Genomic DNA, 20,000 nt, shown 5'->3' with positions numbered 1-20,000 from the left:
TAGTAGCAGCAATGAGTCAAAATATCCAGAGTTACATAAATAAACTGCAGTGTACATAGTAGAGGATACGAGCAGTGGCCAGCGAGTGATGCAAGGGTGTGTGTGTGTGTGTGTATGTGTGTGTGTGTGTGTGTGTGTGTGTGTGTGTGTGTGTGTGTGTGTGTGTGTGTGTGTTAGGTGAGGATAAAATGACAACACTGTACAGTAATTTTATCAAGTCCCTCTGCCTTTGCCTTACTCGTTCCTTAGTAGTAGTAGTAGTAGTAGTAGCAACAGCAGTAGTAGTAGTAGTAGTAGTATTAAGGATCACATGAAGAAAAGCGATTTTACTTATAGTTAGATCAATTCAAGTTAGGTTAGGTTAGATTAAGCTATATCAAGTTAGTTTGCGACAAATAGCAGTTGTAGTAACAATAGTTAAGATGGCTAATATTCACAAGATCCGGTAATAGTAGTAGTAGTAGTAGTAGTAGTAGCAGTAGCAGTAGTATTAGTAGTAGCTGTAGTATTAGTAGTAGCTGTAGTAGTAGTAGTAGCAGCAGCAGCAGCAGTAGCAGCAGCAGTAGTAATAGTAGTAGTAGCAGTGGTAGTAGTAGTAGTAGTAGTAGTAGTAGTAGTAGTAGTAGCAGTAGTAGTAGTAGTAGTAGTAATAGCAACACTAGCAGTAGCAACAATAGTATCAGTAGTAGTAGTAGTAGTAGTAGTAGTAGTAGTAGTAAAGAGATAGAACGAGAAGTACCACCAACAGCACCACCATAGCAGCAGCAGTAGTAGTAGTAGTAGTAGTAGTAGCAGCATTAAAATGAACAGTAGGAGTAGCAAGACTAGCAGTATGGATCTAAATAGATGTCATTAAACCTGCATCCCTCCCCGCCCGTCCCCGCAGGCTGAGATATCCGGGGAGAACATGCTGGACCTGCTGGAGAAGATGGCCAAGTACCGCATTGATGACCAGCGCTGCTCCCTGCCCCACCCCATCCTCTACCCGGCCCAGGTGTGTGTGTGTGTGTTACCTGTGTGTGTGTGTGTGTGTGTGTGTGTGTGTGTGTGTGTTTTCTCTCATGTTTCTTTTCTATGTTTTGTTTTCTTTCTTAGTTTGTTATTCTTGATTTATTTTTTTTCTCTTTTTTTCTCTCTCTTGTTTATTTACGTGTGTCATCAGGTGAGTTGAATTTTGTTTGTCTTTTGTTTGTGTTTGTGTTTGTGTTTCTTTGTGTTGAAATACTGTTATTGTTTTTGTTGTTGTTTTTGCGCGTGACTTTTTTTTTTTTTTTACAGATTTTTTTGTTTCACTTTTTTTTCATTTATTATTTATTATTCTTATTTTTTTTTATTGTGTGTGTGTGTGTGTGTGTGTGTGTGTGTGTGTGTGTGTGTGTGTGTGTAAGTTTGTGTTCGTGTGTTTGTTGGTGTGGTGTCAGGTGAGTTGTCAGTTGATGATGTTGTTGTTGTTGTTGTTGTTTTGTTTTCTATTTATTTATTTTGAGATGTGTAATATTTTGTTCCTTATTGTTTTATATTCTTAACGCATTCATTTATTTATTTTTTTTTTTTGTCTATCTTCTTTACTTTATATTCTTTATCCTTTCTACCACAGCCTGAGGTACAATAAACTGCGTGTTGGGTTGTAGTGGTGTAGGATTGGTGTGGGCAAGCCAGGACACCACGCGCACCTGATGTATTAATGAGTGGTGTTGTGTGGTGTTGTGTGGTGTTGAGGTGGTTTGAAGTGGTGTTGTGTGGTGTTGAAGTGGTGTTGTGTGGTGTTGAGGTGGTGTTGTGGTGTTGTGTGGTGTTGTGTAGTGTGTGTGGTGGTGTGTGGTGTTGTGTGGTGTTGTGGTGGTTTAGAGTGGTGTTGTGGTGGTGTTGTGGTGTTGAGGTGGTGGTGTGTGATGTTGTGTGGTGTTGAGGTGTTGAGGTGGTGTGTGTGATATTGATGTTGTGATGTTGAGGTGGTGTTGTGTGGTGTTCAGGTGGTATTGTGTTGTGTTGAGGTGGTGGTGTGTAGTGTTGAAGTGGTGTTGAGTGGTACAGTATTGAGTGGTGGTGTGTATGTACAGCTTCCATTCACCACGTGATTGTTTGGGTGTACACACATACTACACCAATCCTAACCAGTACACCAACATCATTCTGAATACGTGTGTGTGTGTGTGTGTGTGTGTGTGTGTGAGGCAAGAACATGACGATATCTGAAGACTCTTTTAACACACACACACACACACACACACACACACACACACACACACACACACACACACACACACTCAAACGAATTTAGAACGAGTAGATAAACAAAATAAAAATAAAAATAGGAAAAAAAATACAGACAGCAATATTACACCATGATTTAGTAGAGAGAGAGAGAGAGAGAGAGAGAGAGAGAGAGAGAGAGAGAGAGAGAGAGTGACTGCTGGTAAACACACTGCTGACCTTTGGCTACTTACATAGAGAAACTTAATACTGACGGGGGCTGATAGTGACAGTGATGGGGGCTGGTCTGATGGGTGGAAGGGGTGGGGGTGTGGTGTGGACATGTGCAGCTGCGGTACCGTGCCAGCCCTGATGATTGGGGAGGGGAGGCGAAGGAAGAGGGAATGATAGATAACTTGGATGTTTTGCTGAGAAATAAACTGTCAGTGTCATTTATTCTTTCTCTCTCTCTCTCTCTCTCTCTCTCTCTCTCTCTCTCTCTCTCTCTCTCTCTCTCTCTCTCTCTCTCTCTCTCTCTCTCTCTCTCTCTCAGCTACCCCTAAAGAAATACAACTTTCTTCAGTGTATAGAGTATAGAAAACGTTCCAATCCAGCATACTCATCCCAAACTCAAATAGAATGACGCCACCCTAGTCTGCTACGTAGTGTGTTGCCGCGATGCCATTACCAACACCAGAAACAGTCCTTATAAACCGATAAATAGGCGAGGATAGTGAAATATTACCTCTGATTAAATGGAAATGAGTTCTGAAATGTCTGTGGAAGTGTACAAAAGCGGGAAAAAAGTAAAAAAAAAAAAAAAAAAACTGGAAAAGGATTCATTCTGGGAAGTGTTGGCGTGATGTATATGGTGATCGTGTTATAATTCTTTTTTTGTCAGTCCTAATAGCGTAATTTCCTTTGTAGCATCATATAAGGGTTCCCGGAAAGCTGGCTGGCGGGGATATGAGAAGCTTAGGGAGAAGAGAGCAACACACACACACACACACACACACACACACACACACACACACACACACCAAGGCGACCAGATGATTCCAGGAAGGCGTGGCTTTGTGATCATGGCAGCCTGACAAATCCTCTCGCTACGGTGCGGAATCTAGCCTTCCTCTCAGCGACTTCCGACGAAAACGTGAAAAAGGAGAAGTTTACCCTTAAGACATGCGATGCTTCTACGTTTTCTTCTTACATGGAAATTCAAAGAGACAATATCCTCGGTGCAAGAACGTAATAAGTGTGTGAGAGGACCTTGGTGCGAGATGGAGCAGGCAGTAATGGAGGCAGGGAGAGGCTGGGAGAGGCTGGGAGGCTGGGAGGGGCTGGGAGGGGCACTTATAGCTAACACAGACACACAGATACACAGACAGACAAACAGATAGATGAAAAAGGAGAAGGATACAAAAATAGCAAAAAATAAGAAAAAGACAGACAAATAGCCAGACAGACAGACAAATAGACTCGTGTAAATATTGTTGCTGGTAGATAATGGTGGTGGTGGTGGTGGTGGTGGTGGTGGTGGTGGAGGAGGAGGATGGCAGGAAAGTTATGCGGTGATATATGAAGAAGAAAGCAATCGTTGTAATGAAGGCCGCCACTCACACTGTTAATTGTTGAAAAGAAAAAAGGAGAACTGATTGAATTGAAATGAGTAAAGCATGTGGAAATTGCAAAGGAGGAGGAGGAGGAGGAGGAGGAGGAGAAATAAAAGTAAAAAAAAAAGAACAAATACATAGAACAAATGATAATGACGAAAAAGGAGAAGGAAAAGAAAGAGGAAACTTAATTCAAACATGCAATCAACGTGACATTTTTTTTTTTTCTTTTCTTTCTTTTCATTCTTTTCTTTTAATGATGGTGAAGGTTATTGAAGTATTTTTTTTTCCCCTCCCTTTTTCCCTCCCTTCCTTTTTTCCCTCTTCCTTTCCTCCTCCTCTTCTCTTCTCTCCTCACTACTTCAATTTTTCTCCTCCTTACCCTTCCTTCCTTCCTTCCTTCTTCTCTCTCTTCTTCTTTCTCTCTAAATCTCTCCTCGTTTTCCTCCTCTTCCTATCATTTCCATCTTCTTTATTCCTGTTTTCTTCCTCTCTTTCTTCCTCCTCTTCCTTTCCCTTTCCATCCATCTTCCCAGTTTATAATTCTCTTTCTTTTCCTCAATTTATCATTTTCTTTCCTCTCCCATTCCCATTTTTATCAATCTCTTTGTTCTTCCTCTTTATTTTTTCCTCCTCTTCCTACTCTATTTCCTTCTTTTTTTTATCTTTTTTTCTATCCATTTATCATCTTCTCTTCTGCTACCCATAATTCCTCTCCCTCTCCCCCATTCCCTCCCTTCAGTTTTCCCTTCCTATCTCCTTTTCCTTCCCTCTTCTATTCCCTCTTCTCTTTCCCTTTCTTCTTTTTCTTCTCCTCTCCTCTTTTCTCTTATTTGTTTCCATCTCTCTTCTTAATGCAGTGGTGAAGGGAAGCCGCTTATTTTCCCTTTCTCTCCCTCCTCCTCCTCCTCCTCCTCCTCCTCCTCCTCCTCCTCCTCCTCCTCCTCCTCCTCCTCCTTCCCTTCCTCTTCCTCCTCCTCCTGCTCTTGCTCTTCCGCCTCCTCCCCTCTGCCAACTTCCTAGAAACAGCTTAACCTTGAACTCAGTCAGGCAGTCAGTCAGTCTGTCAGTCTGTCAGTCAGTCAGTCAGTCAGTCAGTCAGTCAGTCAGTTAAGTCAAGTAGTGGTTAGCAAAGATTTTCATGGTAAGTTAGTCAGCCACTCAGTAGATAAGTCAGTCAATCTATCAGTCAGTTAGTCAGTCAGTCAGTCAGTCAACCAATCAGTCAGCCAGTCATTCAGTCAGTCAGTCAGTCAGTCACAACTCAACCCACGTGTTTCGTTGTTGTATTTTTGTCCATCAATTTTTTGAATATTTTAATCCACAAAGAGAGAGAGAGAGAGAGAGAGAGAACTTACTACTACTACTACTACTACTACTACTACTACTACTACTACTACTACCACCACTAAAGATTGTATATGAACGAAACAAACGTGTGTGTGTGTGTGTGTGTGTGTGTGTGTGTGTGTGTGTGTGTGTGTGTGTGTGTGTGTGTGTGGCGCCAAGGCCTGTGTGCGTCTTAACTCTGGCGCCGGCTTTAGAGGTTCTTGGTAAAGGAAAAGAAAGAAAATGGAAAGAAAAAGAAAAAAAGGAAAAAAATAACTTTCTTCCGATTCCTAATGGTCTTATTCTTCTTAGTGAAGGACTGCTGGTGGTGGTGGTGGTGGGGGTAGTAGTAGTAGTAGTAGTAGTAGTAGTAGTAGTAGTAGTAGTAGTAGTAGTTGTAAGTGGTGGTAGTGGTTGTTATAGTAGTAGTAGTAGTAGTAGTAGTAGTAGTAGTAGTAATCGTAGTAGTAGTAGTGGTAATGCAGTGGTGGTAATAGTAGTGGTGTAGCAGCAGTAGTAGTAGTAGCAGTGGTAGTAGTGGTTGTTGTAGTAGTGGTAGTAGTGGTTGTTGTGCAGCAGTGGTGGTAGTGGTCGTAATAGTAGTGGTGCAGTGGTGGAGAGTGCAGTGGTGGTGGTGGTAGTAGTAGTAGTGGTAGTAGTGGTGGTAGTGGTAGTGTAGTGGTAGTAGTAGTAGTAGTGGTAGTGGTAGTAGTAGTAGTAGTAGTAGTAGTAGTAGTAGTAGTAGTAGTAGTAGTAGTAGTAGAAGTAGTGGAAATAGTAGTTGTAATAGCAGCAGTAGTAGTAACCATTAATATTCTGCAGTGTCATTAAAAGTCAAGGCTAATGAGAGAGAGAGAGAGAGAGAGAGAGAGTCATTACCTACAGCAATAGTGAATGGAAAAAATATGATAGTGGAAGTTAATTAACCTGTAAATGAGACAAGGCTCTCTTTAATTAACACTCTCTCTCTCTCTCTCTCTCTCTCTCTCTCTCTCTCTCTCTCTGCAGAAATGAAGGTGAACATAGCAAATAAGGCTACGAGTATTTAGATAAGTGAAAAATAAAAATGAACAAAAGAGGATAAAAAGTCAAAGTCACCCCTGTAATGTGTGTAAATGTAACTCTCGTTTTCTTTGGCACTGAGAACCATGACCCGTTTTCTGTGAATAGGCCAATTTAATTAGTGCGGGTGATTTAATTGTACTGCCACCAAGGAGAGAGAGAGAGAGAGAGAGAGAGAGAGAGAGAGAGATGTATTTTAACAGATAGCAGATTTCCTCTCTCTCTCTCTCTCTCTCTCTCTCTCTCTCTCTCTCTCTCTCTCTCTCTCTCTCTCTCTCTCTCTCTCTCTCTCTCTCTCTCTCTTTTGCTTCTTAAGGGGAAGAGACAGGAAAGGATGCATGAAGGAAGAGAGAGGAGGAGGAGGAGGAGGAGGAGGAGGAGGAGGAGGAGGAGGAGGGGCAGATGTAAATACGGAGAAACAAAGCTAACAGTTAAAGGAAAAGGGGGAGAGAGAGAGAGAGAGAGAGAGAGAGAGAGAGAGAGAGAGAGAGAGAGAGAGAGAGAGAGAGAGAAAGCACAGTAATGTAAAGCTGTGTGTGTGTGTGTGTGTGTGTGTGTGTGTGTGTGTGTGTGTGTGTGTGTGTTGTACTGAAAACTCTTAATGAATTTTTGTGGTTTATCTATCTATTTTATTTATTTCACGGTTGGCATATATAATCTCTCTCTCTCTCTCTCTCTCTCTCTCTCTCTCTCTCTCTCTCTCTCTCTCTCTCTCTCTCTCTCTCTCTCTCTCTCTCGTTATGCTCTTTACTGTTCTAATTAGTGCATATTGAATTTCAGACAGCGTGGCATTGAATTTCTGTTATACATTCTATACATATTCATACACATTTATTCCTGTATTTTCCAAGTCATCAATCAGTAAGTGTGTACATGTTGCCTTGAGACACTAACCCCTTCAGTACCGAGACACATTTTTACCGTGAGTTTGTGTGATTAGACGATTCTATTGACAGTGGAAGGGTCTATGGAGGTCAGAAGATTAATGGCCAAAGTCTTCACTTTTTCAATTACCACATAAGTTTCTGAAGCTGTGTGGATAGTAAGCTGTGTGAATAGTAAGCTGTGTGGATAGTAAGCTGTATAGATAGTAAGCTGTGTGGATAGTAAGCTGTATAGATAGTAAGCTGTGTGGATAGCAAGCTGTGTGGATAGTGAGCTGTGTGGATAGTAAGCTGTGTGGATAGTAAGCTGTGTGGGTAGTGAGCTGTGTGGATAGTAAGCTGTGTGGATAGTAAGCTGTGTGGATAGTAAGCTGTATAGATAGTAAGCTGTGTGGATAGTAAGCTGTGTGGGTAGTGAGCTGTGTAGATAGTAAGCTGTGTGGATAGCAAGCTGTGTGGATAGTAAGCTGTGTGGATAGTAAGCTGTGTGGATAGTAAGCTGTGTGGATAGTAAGCTGTATGGATAGTAAGCTGTGTTGATAGTAAGCTGTGTAGATAGTAAGCTGTGTGGATAGTAAGCTGTGTGGATAGTAAGCTGTGTGGATAGTAAGCTGTATAGATAGTAAGCTGTGTAGATAGTAAGCTGTGTAGATAGTAAGCTGTGTGGATAGTAAGCTGTGTGGATAGTAAGCTGTGTGGATAGTAAGCTGTGTGGATAGTAAGCTGTATAGATAGTAAGCTGTGTGGATAGTAAGCTGTATAGATAGTAAGCTGTGTGGATAGTAAGCTGTATAGATAGTAAGCTGTGTGGATAGTAAGCTGTGTAGATAGTAAGCTGTGTGGATAGTAAGCTGTGTGGATAGTAAGCTGTGTGGATAGTAAGCTGTATAGATAGTAAGCTGTGTGGATAGTAAGCTGTGTGGTATAGTAAGCTGTGTGGATAGTAAGGTGTGTAGATAGTAAGCTGTATAGATAGTAAGCTGTGTGGATAGTAAGCTGTGTGAATAGTAAGCTGTATAGATAGTAAGCTGTGTTGATAGTAAGCTGTATAGATAGTAAGCTGTGTGGATAGTAAGCTGTGTGTATAGCAAGCTGTGTGGATAGTAAGCTGTGTGGATAGCAAGCTGTGTGGATAGTAAGCTGTATAGATAGTAAGTTGTATAGATAGTAAGCTGTGTGGATAGTAAGCTGTGTGGATAGCAAGCTGTGTGGATAGTAAGCTGTGTGGATAGTAAGCTGTGTGGATAGTAAGCTGTGTGGATAGTAAGCTGTGTGGATAGTGAGCTGTGTGGATAGTAAGCTGTGTGGATAGTAAGCTGTGTGGATAGTAAGCTGTATAAATAGTAAGCTGTGTGGATAGTAAGCTGTGTAGATAGTAAGCTGTGTGGATAGTAAGCTGTGTGGATAGTAAGCTGTGTGGATAGTAAGCTGTATAGATAGTAAGTTGTATAGATAGTAAGCTGTGTGGATAGTAAGCTGTGTGGATAGTAAGCTGTGTGGATAGTAAGCTGTGTGGATAGTAAGCTGTGTGGATAGTAAGCTGTGTGGATAGTAAGCTGTGTGGATAGTGAGCTGTGTGGATAGTAAGCTGTGTGGATAGTAAGCTGTGTGGATAGTAAGCTGTATAAATAGTAAGCTGTGTGGATAGTAAGCTGTGTAGATAGTAAGCTGTGTGGATAGTAAGCTGTGTGGATAGTAAGCTGTGTGGATAGTAAGCTGTGTGGATAGTAAGCTGTGTGGATAGTAAGCTGTGTGGATAGTAAGCTGTGTGGATAGTAAGCTGTGTGGATAGTGAGCTGTATAGATAGTAAGCTGTGTGGATAGTAAGCTGTGTAGATAGTAAGCTGTGTGGATAGTAAGCTGTGTGGATAGTAAGCTGTGTGGATAGTAAGCAGAATGAATATGGCAACGCGTCGTGGTACTGAAAGGGTTAAAGAAGTGGATATCTTTCAACATTTATTTATTTTTCGTAATCATTATTTTGTTCATTTATTTATTCTTTTTTTTTAAAGTTAGCGTATTCATTTATTTATTTATTTTGTTTATTTATCAGTTTATTAGTTTATTTCTTCTTTTGTTTCATTTATCTATTTTTTGTTATTTTTTATACCTAGTCATTTATTTCATTTATCTATTTTTGTGTATTTTTTGCTTTTTTTACCTATTCATTTATTTCATTAACTTTTTTTTTTTTTTTTTTTTTGAGAACTATGTATTTCTTTGCACAAGTTCACTCGTTCATCAATTAGAAAACCAAAGAGAAGCAACATTCGCGCGTCAAACTGAACATAATGACTTTCTTTATTCTCTCTCTCTGTTGTCCTTGATTTTATTTTTTATTTTTATTTTTTCTTCATTAGGATTCCTTGCATTACACTTTTCTCCTTCACACTTCCCCCTCTCCCCTCACAACCTCTCCCCTCACCCTCCCCTCCCTCTTCCCCCCCTTCTTCCATCACCCTGTCTCCCTTTCACCCCTTCCACCATTCACACTTCCCTCTCTCCCATCACCCTCTCCCCCTCACGCTCCCCACCATTCACACCTCCCCCTCTCCCCTCACCCTCATCCCTCTCCCCTCTCCCCCTCAGTATTCACTAATAACAAACAAACAAACAGTGAAGATGGCAAAAATTTTCTCTCCCGCTCTTAGCATTTTAACTTATTTGCTTTAGAGAGAGAGAGAGAGAGAGAGAGAGAGAGAGAGAGAGAGAGAGAAAAAAAGTCACCTATTTTCTCTATTATTCCTCTCAATTCACTTTAGACACACACACACACACACACACACACACACACACACACACACACACACACACACACACACACACACACACACACACACACACACGCACATGACCTACAAAAGAACAAATTATTATAGTCTGACCTGAATTTGGGAAAGCGACGAATCATAGAAAACGTTACTCTGTTGACTTGTCTCGTTTTTTTTTATATTTGGAAATCCTCGTTTTTTTTTTTCTATTTCTCTTGTTTTTATTAGTGTTTTATTATTGGTGTTTGGAATGTTACGGCGGGCGAGTGACGAGTGTTTTATTGTTGTTGTTGTTTTTGTTGTTGGTGGTGGTGGTGGTGGTGGTGGTGTTTTTTTGTCATTGTGTTTCCAGTGTTTTGGAATTTCGAATGAGTTCCAGAGATTCACTCATCCTGGAATCTGGAATGGTCAGTCATAGCAGTTTAGTAGTTTGTGGAATCAGGGCGCCAGGAATCAGGGGAGGCCAGGAATAACGGGGACCAGGAATCACCACCACCACCACCACCACCATCTCCATCTCCATCACCACCAGTAAAATCACCACCAATCCCACTACCAATATTATGAAACACCACCATTATTTTGTCATCACCACTTTCACTCAAATTTACATACTTACTAGAACAACACCCATGTCACCACCACCATCACAACACAAACACCACCATCACCACCACCACTACAACGACCACCACTCCTACCAAACCCCACTATTACACCACCACCACCACCACCACCACCAGCATCACCAATACTATACATCACCTCATCACCACTTTTCACCACCACCAACACCAAAACAACAACGCTACAACACCAACATCACCACCACCACCACCACCACATCACCACCACTACAACACATCATCACCACTTTTCACCACACCTAACAACAAACCTCACCTCATCACCACCACCATCACCACCACCACATCACCACCACTACAACACCACATCATCACCACTTTTCACCACACCTAACAACAAACCTCACCTCACCACCACCACCACCACCACCACTACCACCACCACCACCACTACCTCGTCTCTGGGTGTTCCTTGGCCCTCCGCCAGTACAGAAGGCGCCACTCTCGTGTCCTTTCCTGCAGTCTGTTAGCGTGGCGCGGCCTTCAGAACACTCCTATTCCTTCTTGCTTTCAATCTTCTTCTTCCTTCTTCCTTCTCTTCTCCTTCCTTCTTCCTTCTTCTTCTTCTTCCTTCTTCCTTCTCTTCTCCTTCCTCCTCTTCTTCTTCTTCCTTCTCTTCTTTTCCTCCTCCTCTTCTTCTTCTTCTTCTTCTTCTTCTTCTTCTTCTTCTTCTTCTTCTTCTTCTTCTTCTTCTTCTTCTTCTTCTTCTTCTTCTTCTTCTTCTTCTTCTTCTTCCTGTTGTTTATCTTCCTGTTTTGCTTCCCACTCTCTTCCTCTTTCTTCCTTGTCCTCTTCCTGTTCCCATCCTGCATATTTTGTACTCCTCCTCTTCCTCCTCTTCTTCTTCCTCTTCCTCCTCCTCCTCTTCTTCCTCTTCCTCATTTTTTTCTTCGTCTTCTTCTCTTCCTGTTGTCCATATTTATTCCTACCTTTCATTCTTTGTACTTTTCTTTTTCCTCTTCCTCTTCTTTTTCTTTTTCTTCTTCTTCTTCTTCCTCATTTTCTTCTTTTTTCGTCTTTTCTTGCTGTTCTTTATTTTCTCGTTTTCTTTCACACTTTTTTTATTCTTTTCTTTCATCTTTCTCTTCTTCATCATCATCATCCTATTTTTCCTTTTTTCTTTTGTTTTCTTCTTTCTTTTCTTTTCCTTTTTTATTCTTTTTCTTTTCCTTTCTCCTTTTTCTATTTTCTATTTTATTTTCTCTTCCTTCCTTTTCTTCTTTCTCCTCTGCTTTTCTTGAACTGAATTTATACATTTTAACCTTTCCATCCTCTCTCTCTCTCTCTCTCTCTCTCTCTCTCTCTCTCTCTCTCTCTCTCTCTCTCTCTCTCTCTCTCTCTCCACAACTACTACATCGTCCTTGCCATCACTTCCTTCTTTCTTCCTCCTCCTCCTCCTCCTCCTCCTCCTCCTCCTCCTCCTCCTCCTCCTCCTCCTCCTCCTCCTCCTCCTCCTCCTCCTCCTCCTCCTCCCCTCCTCCTTTTCCTCCTCATCCTCCTCTCACTGTTACCAGATTGACTAATACTCTCTCTCTCTCTCTCTCTCTCTCTCTCTCTCTCTCTCTCTCTCTCTCTCTCTCTCTCTCTCTCTCTCTCTCTCTCTCTGTCTCGCCTTATACCTTCTTAGAGATTAGAATGAGGTTAGATTACGTTAGGTTAGGTTAGGTTAAGGTTAGGTTAGGTCAGATTAGGTTAGGTTAGGTTAGGTTAAGTTAGGTTACATTAAAATCGAGTTATATTAGGTTGTTCCATGGAGTGTGTTGTGTCAAGGCTATTAAGTCGCCATTCCTGGAAGTTGAAATAGGAATCTACTTCCCCTATGGAAATTCCTGGAACGGTGTCATTTATTTTTTCCTTGAGTGATTTGATGCTTTGGAGAAAGGGTTGTGGGATGAGAGAGAGAGAGAGAGAGAGAGAGAGAGAGAGAGAGAGAAAGAGAAGAAAGAAAGAGAAAATGAGTTTAGTTCAGTTTCCAGAAGAGTGAAAATAAATCACTTGACTTTCTTTTTCCTCGTTATTTTGTTTCACTTTAAATTTTTTCCAGTGTCGATTACTTTCCCTCCTTTTCCATTCTCACTTTCCTCTTGTTTTCTGATTTTCCCTCTATCTCTTTCTCTCTTTTCCTTGTCTCGTCTCGTTTATATCCTCATTTTTCTTCTCTCTCTCTCTCTCTCTCTCTCTCTCTCTCTCTCTCTCTCTCTCTCTCTCTCTCTCTCTCTCTCTCTCTCTCTCTCTCTCTCTCTCGTTTCTTTAAAAATTTTTCCATCTCATATACTTTTTCTGAATATTTTCCTCTTCTTTCCTTCTTCCAGTTTCATTTTTCTCTTCTCTCTTTTACTTTCCTGGGTTCTTTTCTCTCTTTTTCCTCTTCCAATTTCTATTTTTTCCCTCTCTCTCTCTCTACAGTTTCCTTCTTTTTCTCTTTTCCCCTCGTCTAGTGTCAGTTTTCCCCTCTTTAATCTAGTTTCTTTCTTCTACCTCTCTTCCATCCTTCTCTCCTCCAATTACTACTTTTTTTCCCCATTCCAGTTGCAGTTTCCAGTTTGTTTCCCTCCTCTTCCTCCTCCTCCTCCTCCTTTTCCTCTTACTCCTCCTCCTCCTCCTCCTCCTCCTCTTCTTTCTCTTCTTCCTCCTGCCGTTTCAAGTTTCCCTACCATCTTCCAGTTTCCAGCCATTTTTTCCTCCTCCTCCTCCTCCTCCTCCTCCTCCTCCTCCTCCTCCTCCTCCTCCTCCTCCTCCTCCTCCTCCTCCTCCTCCACTGTCAAGCTTCCAGAAATCTATGTCTTTTGAACCTCTGTGTGTGTGTGTGTGTGTGTGTGTGTGTGTGTGTGTGTGTGTGTGTGTGTGTGTGTGTGTAGGAAACTTTTTTGTGGTAGTAAAGTGTTGTTTTATATTTATACTGCTGTTTTGGCGCAGTGGAGGAGTGACGTGGAGGAGGAGGAGGAGGAGGAGGAGGAGGAGGAGGAGGAGGAGAAGTTGAGTTTATTTAATTTTTATGTGTTGCGTCTAAGCCTATAAATGTGGAGGAGGAGGAGGAGGAGGAGGAGGAGGAGGAGGAGGAGAAAGGGGGAGTTGAGGAAGGAGAGAGGAAACTGTATTGTGAAGAGATGGAAGAGGAGAAGGAAGAGAAAATGGAGAGAAACGCATGTGGAGAGGGGAAGGGTGGAGGTAAATTGTATGTAGGAAGAGGAAGAGATGGAAGAGGATATGGTGATGGAGGAGGAGGAGGAGGAGGAGGAGGAGGAGGAGATGATAACTAAAGATGAAGAGCAAGAAGTACATAGCAGTGAAGATTTAATTGAGGGAGAGAGGATGACACAGGAAGAGGAGGAGAGAAGGAAGAGGAGAAGGAAGAAGAAGAAGAAGAAGAAGAGATAGGGTAGATGATGATAAACGTGAAGTGAAATAGAAAGAAAGAGAGGAGAAGACAACAGTGAAGGAGAAAGGGTAAAAGAATAGGAAAAGGAGGAAGAGAAGAAGAAAAGAAGAAGAAGAAGAAGAAGAAGAAGAAGAAGAAGAAGAAGAACAGATGGAGATGATAAACGCTATAAGAAAAAGAGAGAGAACATAACAGTAGAGAGTTAATTGAAAGAGAAAGGGTGACCGAAGAGGATCAAGAGGAGGAAGAGGAAGAGGAGGAGGAGGAAGAAGAGAAAGAAGAGATGATGATAACGCTATGAGAGAAAGAGAGAGAAGAACATAAGTGAAGATTTAATTCAAGGAGAAAAGGTAACAGAATAGGAGGAGGAGAAGGAGGAGGAGGAGGAGGAGGAGGAGGAGGAGGAGGAGGAGGAGGAGGAGGAGAGAGAACAAGAAAAAGAAGAAGAACGCAATGAGAGAAAAAAAGAGAAGAACATAACAGTAGAGATTTAATTTAAAGAGAAAGGGTGACAGAATAGGAAAAGGAGGAGGAGGAGGAGGAGGAGGAGGAGGAGGCGCCCTTCCTGCAGGTGCCGCCGTAGGATATCCTGTGCCTGTCCTTCTATTGATCGGCGCACCAGGCAGCCCCGCCCTCCCCGCCGTCCGCCACTCCTACAGGAGGAGGAGGAGGAGGAGGAGGAGATGGAGGTAGGACAGGGATGCTTTTCCTCCTTGACCTCCCCGCGTCCTTCTTCGCGTTACTTTACTCCTTCCCTTCTTTCCTCCGCCCCTCCTTTCCTTCTCATCTCCATCTATTTTCCTGCCCCTCTTGCTCTCTCTTTCTCTCTCTCTCTCTCTCTCTCTCTCTCTCTCTCTCTCTCTCTCTCTCTCTCTCTTTCTTTCCTCCATCTCTTTTTTTCTCTTTCTCTCCTTCGTCCTGGCTTCCTCCTTTTCTCCTTCAGTCCTTCGTGTTCAGAGGGCAGATGGAGGTCAAGAAGGAAGAGGAGGAGGAGGAGGAGGTGGTGGTGGTGGTGGTGGAGGTGGAGGTGGAAGCAACAAAAAAGTCTATTGGTTCCTAGCGAAGTTACCTGCTTGAGCATCTCCTCCTCCTCCTCCTCCTCCTCCTCCTCCTCCTCCTCCTCCTTTCATTCCTTCCATCTCCCTTTCTTTTCAATTTGACCTTCTTTCCTTCTATTTTCGTTTTCCTTCTCTTTCTTCTTCTCATAGCCTTCTTCTTGACCTGCATCCATCCTCCTCCTCCTCCTCCTCCTCCTCCTCCTCCTCCTCCTCCTCCTCCTCCTCCTCTTCCTCTTCCTCTTCTTCCTCCACACCTGTTTCGTTCTTCCCTCCATTAACCTCCTTTCCCCTCTCCTCCCATTCTTTTCTCCCACCTCCCCTCATCATCACCTTCTCTCCCTCCTTTTCTTTCCAGTTATTGCCTCTTCTTCCGCGTCTCCCTTCGCTTATTATCTCATCTTCCCTCTCTCCTTGCATTCTTTTCCTTAATTCCTTCCTTCCTCGCATTCCTTCTTGCATGTTCTCTTTATTATGTGTGTTCTTCGTATTTCTTTCTCTTTTTTTTTTTGTTTTCTCTTCTCTTTTATTTTTCTTCTCTCAATTTTCCTTTTATTCTTGATTTTATTCGTTGGTTTCTCTTCTCTCTTCTAAACATTTTTCTCTTTCTTTCTTTTTTCTCTTTTCTTGTTTTCTTTTTCTCGTCTTAACTGTTTTTTTTTTTTTTAGTTTTCTTCAAAATATCCTTTTTTTTAGTATTTCCTATTTAATCACGGGTATTTTCCTTTTTTCTTTCTATATTTTCGTCCTTTATCTCATTATATTACACCCTTATTTTTTTTTTTTCACCTCACCATCCTTCGTTCTTTATTTATCCCTTGTTTTCCCTACTCCTTCCTTACATTCCATATTTCCTCCTATACATCTATATCTTGCTCGTTTCCCCCTATCAACCCTACAATCTATTTCCATCATCCTCTCCTATATTTACTCTACATACATACATACATACACATTGTTTTTCCAAGTCTCTCCTATCAGCATCACTCTTCCCTCCCTATTTCCTCCTATACATCAATATCTTGCTCGTTTCCCCCTATCAACCCTACAATCTATTTCCATCATCCCCTCCTATATTTACTCTACATACATACATACATACACATTGTTTTTCCAAGTCTCTCCTATCAGCATCACTCTTCCCTCCCTATTTCCTCCTATACATCTATATCTTAAGAGCTCGTTTCCCCCTATCAACCCTACAATCTATTTCCATCATCCTCTCCTATATTTACTCTACATACATACATACATACATTGTTTTTCAAGTCTCTCCTATCAGCATCACTCTTCCCTCCTCCCCCCCCCTCTCCACCCCTTCGCTCATCCCTTCCCACACTCGCTTCGTTTCTCAGGCAACACGTGAGCCAGTGACACATGCGGACTCCTCCTCTCTGATCCTCTCTGAAGCAAGTATCAGATTCATAACAATATAGGAAGCACTCTCTTGTCTCACCTTCTCCCTATTTGTTGCTTCTGTATGCTGTGTTAAACTTATATTATTTTTCTTCTTCTTTTTTGTTTTGTTTTGTTTTGTTTTGTTTTTTATTTGTGTGTGTGTTTTTGAGAGTATATTCGTGTTTGTTTTTTTCTATTTTTTTTGTTATTGTCTTATTTTTTTTTTTTTTTTTAGTTATGCTCATTTGTTTTTCCTTATTTTTTTTTCTCTTTTTTTCCTTCCTATTTTTTTTTCCTTGTCTTCCTTCCTTTGCATATATTATTTTTTTCTTTTTTTTCCTTATCTTCATTTACTTTCCTTCCTTATCTTCCGTCCTTCCCTTCCTTATCTTCCTTTGTCCATAACTTACATTCCTTCGCTACACACTTCTCTCCTTCTCTTTATCGTCCCTCCTTATCTTCCTTCCCTTCCTTATCTTTCTTTCCTTACACCTTCTCTCCTTCTCCTTCTCCTTATCTTTCTTTCCTTCTATACTGCACATACCTTACTTTCTCTTTCCTTTCTCTCTCTTTATCTGTTTCATTTCTCTCTCTCTCTCTCTCTCTCTCTCTCTCTCTCTCTCTCTCTCTCTCTCTCTCTCTCTCTCTCTCTCTCTCTCTCTCTCTCTCTCTCTCTCAGACACACACACACACACACACACACACTCACACACTTCAAGGATTAGAAGTGTGTGTGTGTGTGTGTGTGTGTGTGTGTGTGTGTGTGTGTGTGTGTGTGTGTGTAACTGGAAGATTGATTGTCTTTTATTCTTGTTCTTTTTTATTTCCTCCTCCTCCTCCTCCTCCTCCTCCTCCTCCTCCTCCTCCTCCTCCTCCTCCTCCTCCAACTTTATTTTTTCTTTAATCTTTTGTTCTTTATTTTTCTTATCTTCTTTTCTCCCTTTTGCTTTTTCCTCTCTCTTCTTTTAATCACATTTGCTTCCATATTTAGCGGCAACTCAAATGGCGGGAAGCAATATTTCCGACAGATTAAAAAACAAAAAGTAAAATAACAAAGAAAATACAAAAAGGTAACTGTATTTCCAGAGAGAGAGAGAGAGAGAGAGAGAGAGAGAGTGAGTGAGTAGGTGTGAATTTAATGGAGTGTTCTCTTTTAAAATTACAAATATTATGTCAATTTCTTTTATATGTTGTAATGTTTTCTATTAGAACAATTTTAGATGAGATATTATTATTCTCTCTCTCTCTCTCTCTCTCTCTCTCTCTCTCTCTCTCTCTCTCTCTCTCTCTCTCTCTCTCTCTCTCTCTCTCTCTCTCTCTCTCTCTCTCTCTCTCTCTCTCTCATTTTTCTTCCCTTCAACCCTCGTGTCTTTGTGCCTTTCACTTATAGGACCTTCAATGATAGCGTAGTCACACACACAATCTCGTTAAGCCTAGAAGGATTGGTGCTGTCTGGTTTTTCGTTTGTATTTATCCTCCTCCTCCTCCTCCTCCTCCTCTTTTCTTCTTCTCCCTCCTCCTCCTCCTCCTCCAGCAAATTATTAATAGAGATGAGAGTTGAAAAGGAAAAGGAGATGTATTTACTCATATGTGTTCTCAATCACACGTCACGGACCTTCACTCTCACTCACTCTCCCTCTCCCTCTCTTCCTCCCTCCCTCTCCCTCTCTCTCTCTCTCTCCGTCTCTTTCCACTTAATTCTCACCTGATTATCTCGTGCCACCTGTCTCGCCTTGTCTGTGAAGTGGAGGAGGAGGAGGAGGAGGAGGAGGAGGAGGAGGAGGAGGAGGATCAGGTGTGGAGTTGTAAGGAGGGTGTAATGTAAAGGGTTTGCTTGGAGAGGCCCTATTTTTGTCTTCTTTTGTCTCGTCTCGTCTCGTCTCGTCTCGTCTCGTCTCGTCTTGTGTGTTTCTCAGTTTTTTCTTTTGATTTTTTGTTTTGTTCCGTTTTCTTTTTCTTTTCTGTCTTCCAATTTCTCATTATTTTTTTTTTTTTATTATTCTTTGTTTTTATCATGGGATACTTAAATTGTTATCTCTCTCTCTCTCTCTCTCTCTCTCTCTCTCTCTCTCTCTCTCTCTCTCTCTCTCTCTCTCTCTCTCTCTCTCTCTCTCTCTCTCTCTCTCTCTCTCTCTCTCTCTCTCTCTCTCTCTCTCTCTCTCTCTCTCTCTCTCTCTCTCTCTCTCTCTCTCTCTCTCTCTCTCTCCACCTGTTGCAGAGCTGACAAGAGGTGGGGCGGGGCAGGGCGAGAGGAGGAGGTAGGATGGAGGGTGGAGGAAGTAGAAGTAGTAATAGTAGTATAGTAGTAGTAGTAGTAATAGTAGTAGTAGTAGTAGGAGTAGTAGTTGTTGTTGTTGTTGTTCGTAGTAGTAGTAGTAGTAGTAGCAGCAGCAGAAGTAGTAGTTATGGATGGATGGATGGATGGATGGATGGATGAGTGGATGAGTGGATGGATGAGTGGATGGAAGGAAAACTGATGGACAGACGGAGAGAATAAGTGGATGAACTCACAGTATAAAAGTGAACATGTTAGTAGTAATTCAACCACACACACACACACACACACACACACACACACACACACACACACACACACACACACACACACACACACACACACACACACACACACACACACACACACACACACACACACACACACACACACACACACTTCCCCTACCTTCCCTCTACCCACCCTTTCCTCACCGTCTCCCTACCCTTTTCCTCTCCCTCTTCCTCTCCTTCCCTCTCCCTATCCCTCCCTCTCCATCTCCCTCCCTCCCCCTCTCCCTTTCTCAATCTCCCAAATAAATATTTCAGTTGATACACAAATGGAAGGCAAAAATAAAGAAGGCACTTAATAATAGCCCATACTGACCCATTAACTTCCCTTTGTGTGTAAGGAGCAAACCAGCATTCTCTCTCTCTCTCTCTCTCTCTCTCTCTCTCTCTCTCTCTCTCTCTCTCTCTCTCTCTCTCTCTCTCTCTCTCTCTCTCTCTCTCTCTCTCTCTCTCAGGAGAAAGTGAGAGGGAGAAATGAGACCAATGAATGAGCTTATGAAACGGTTGGTATTATTATTAGAGAGAGAGAGAGAGAGAGAAAGAGAAAAAAATACCGGTAGGAATGAAAGTGAGCGAGTGAGAGTGAGTGAGAGTGAGTGAGTGATGCCAGGTGTGAAGTGCTCTAGAAATACATATCCTCTCTCTCTCTCTCTCTCTCTCTCTCTCTCTCTCTCTCTCTCTCTCTCTCTCTCTCTCTCTCTCTCTTTCTCTGCCACGTGTCCTGCCTGCGTCTGTTAAAGGGTAAAACTGCATTCAAAGAGAGAGAGAGAGAGAGAGGTGTTCAAAGTCACCTCTAGTATCTTTTGTCACTTTTTACCTGTATAATTCAATTAGCTCACGTCATGGCTTACCTGTGTGTGTGTGTGTGTGTGTGTGTGTGTGTGTGTGTGTGTGTGTGTGTGTACGCCCACACCGAATTATGCTTGTTATTGTTTTTCCTCCTATTATTCCCACCCATAGTGCGTAGCTAGTGGTGGTGGTGGTGGTGGTGGTGGTGGTCATGGTAGACAGAACAAAATAGCAAACAAAACAAACAAGAGCCTAATCGTTACTACAGATTACATTGCCAGTGTTAAGTGTAATTGTTATTGTGTAACGAGAATA

General features: G+C 42.0%; 1 protein-coding gene across 1 annotated transcript in view; it reads left to right on the top strand.

The window, feature by feature from the left end:
- LOC123511289 (rap1 GTPase-activating protein 1-like) overlaps positions 1–20,000 on the top strand; it is a 494,460-nt gene that overhangs the window by 387,773 nt on the left and 86,687 nt on the right. Inside the window, 1 exon segment of the mRNA XM_045267047.1 lies at positions 887–994. Within this exon segment, the coding sequence (XP_045122982.1) occupies positions 887–994 (108 nt within the window).

This window comes from Portunus trituberculatus, chromosome 31, assembly GCF_017591435.1.
Source record: "Portunus trituberculatus isolate SZX2019 chromosome 31, ASM1759143v1, whole genome shotgun sequence".
NCBI lineage: Eukaryota > Metazoa > Arthropoda > Malacostraca > Decapoda > Portunidae > Portunus > Portunus trituberculatus.
The sequence above is the reverse complement of the archived record's forward strand: the minus strand, read 5'-3'. Positions and strand labels throughout refer to the sequence as shown.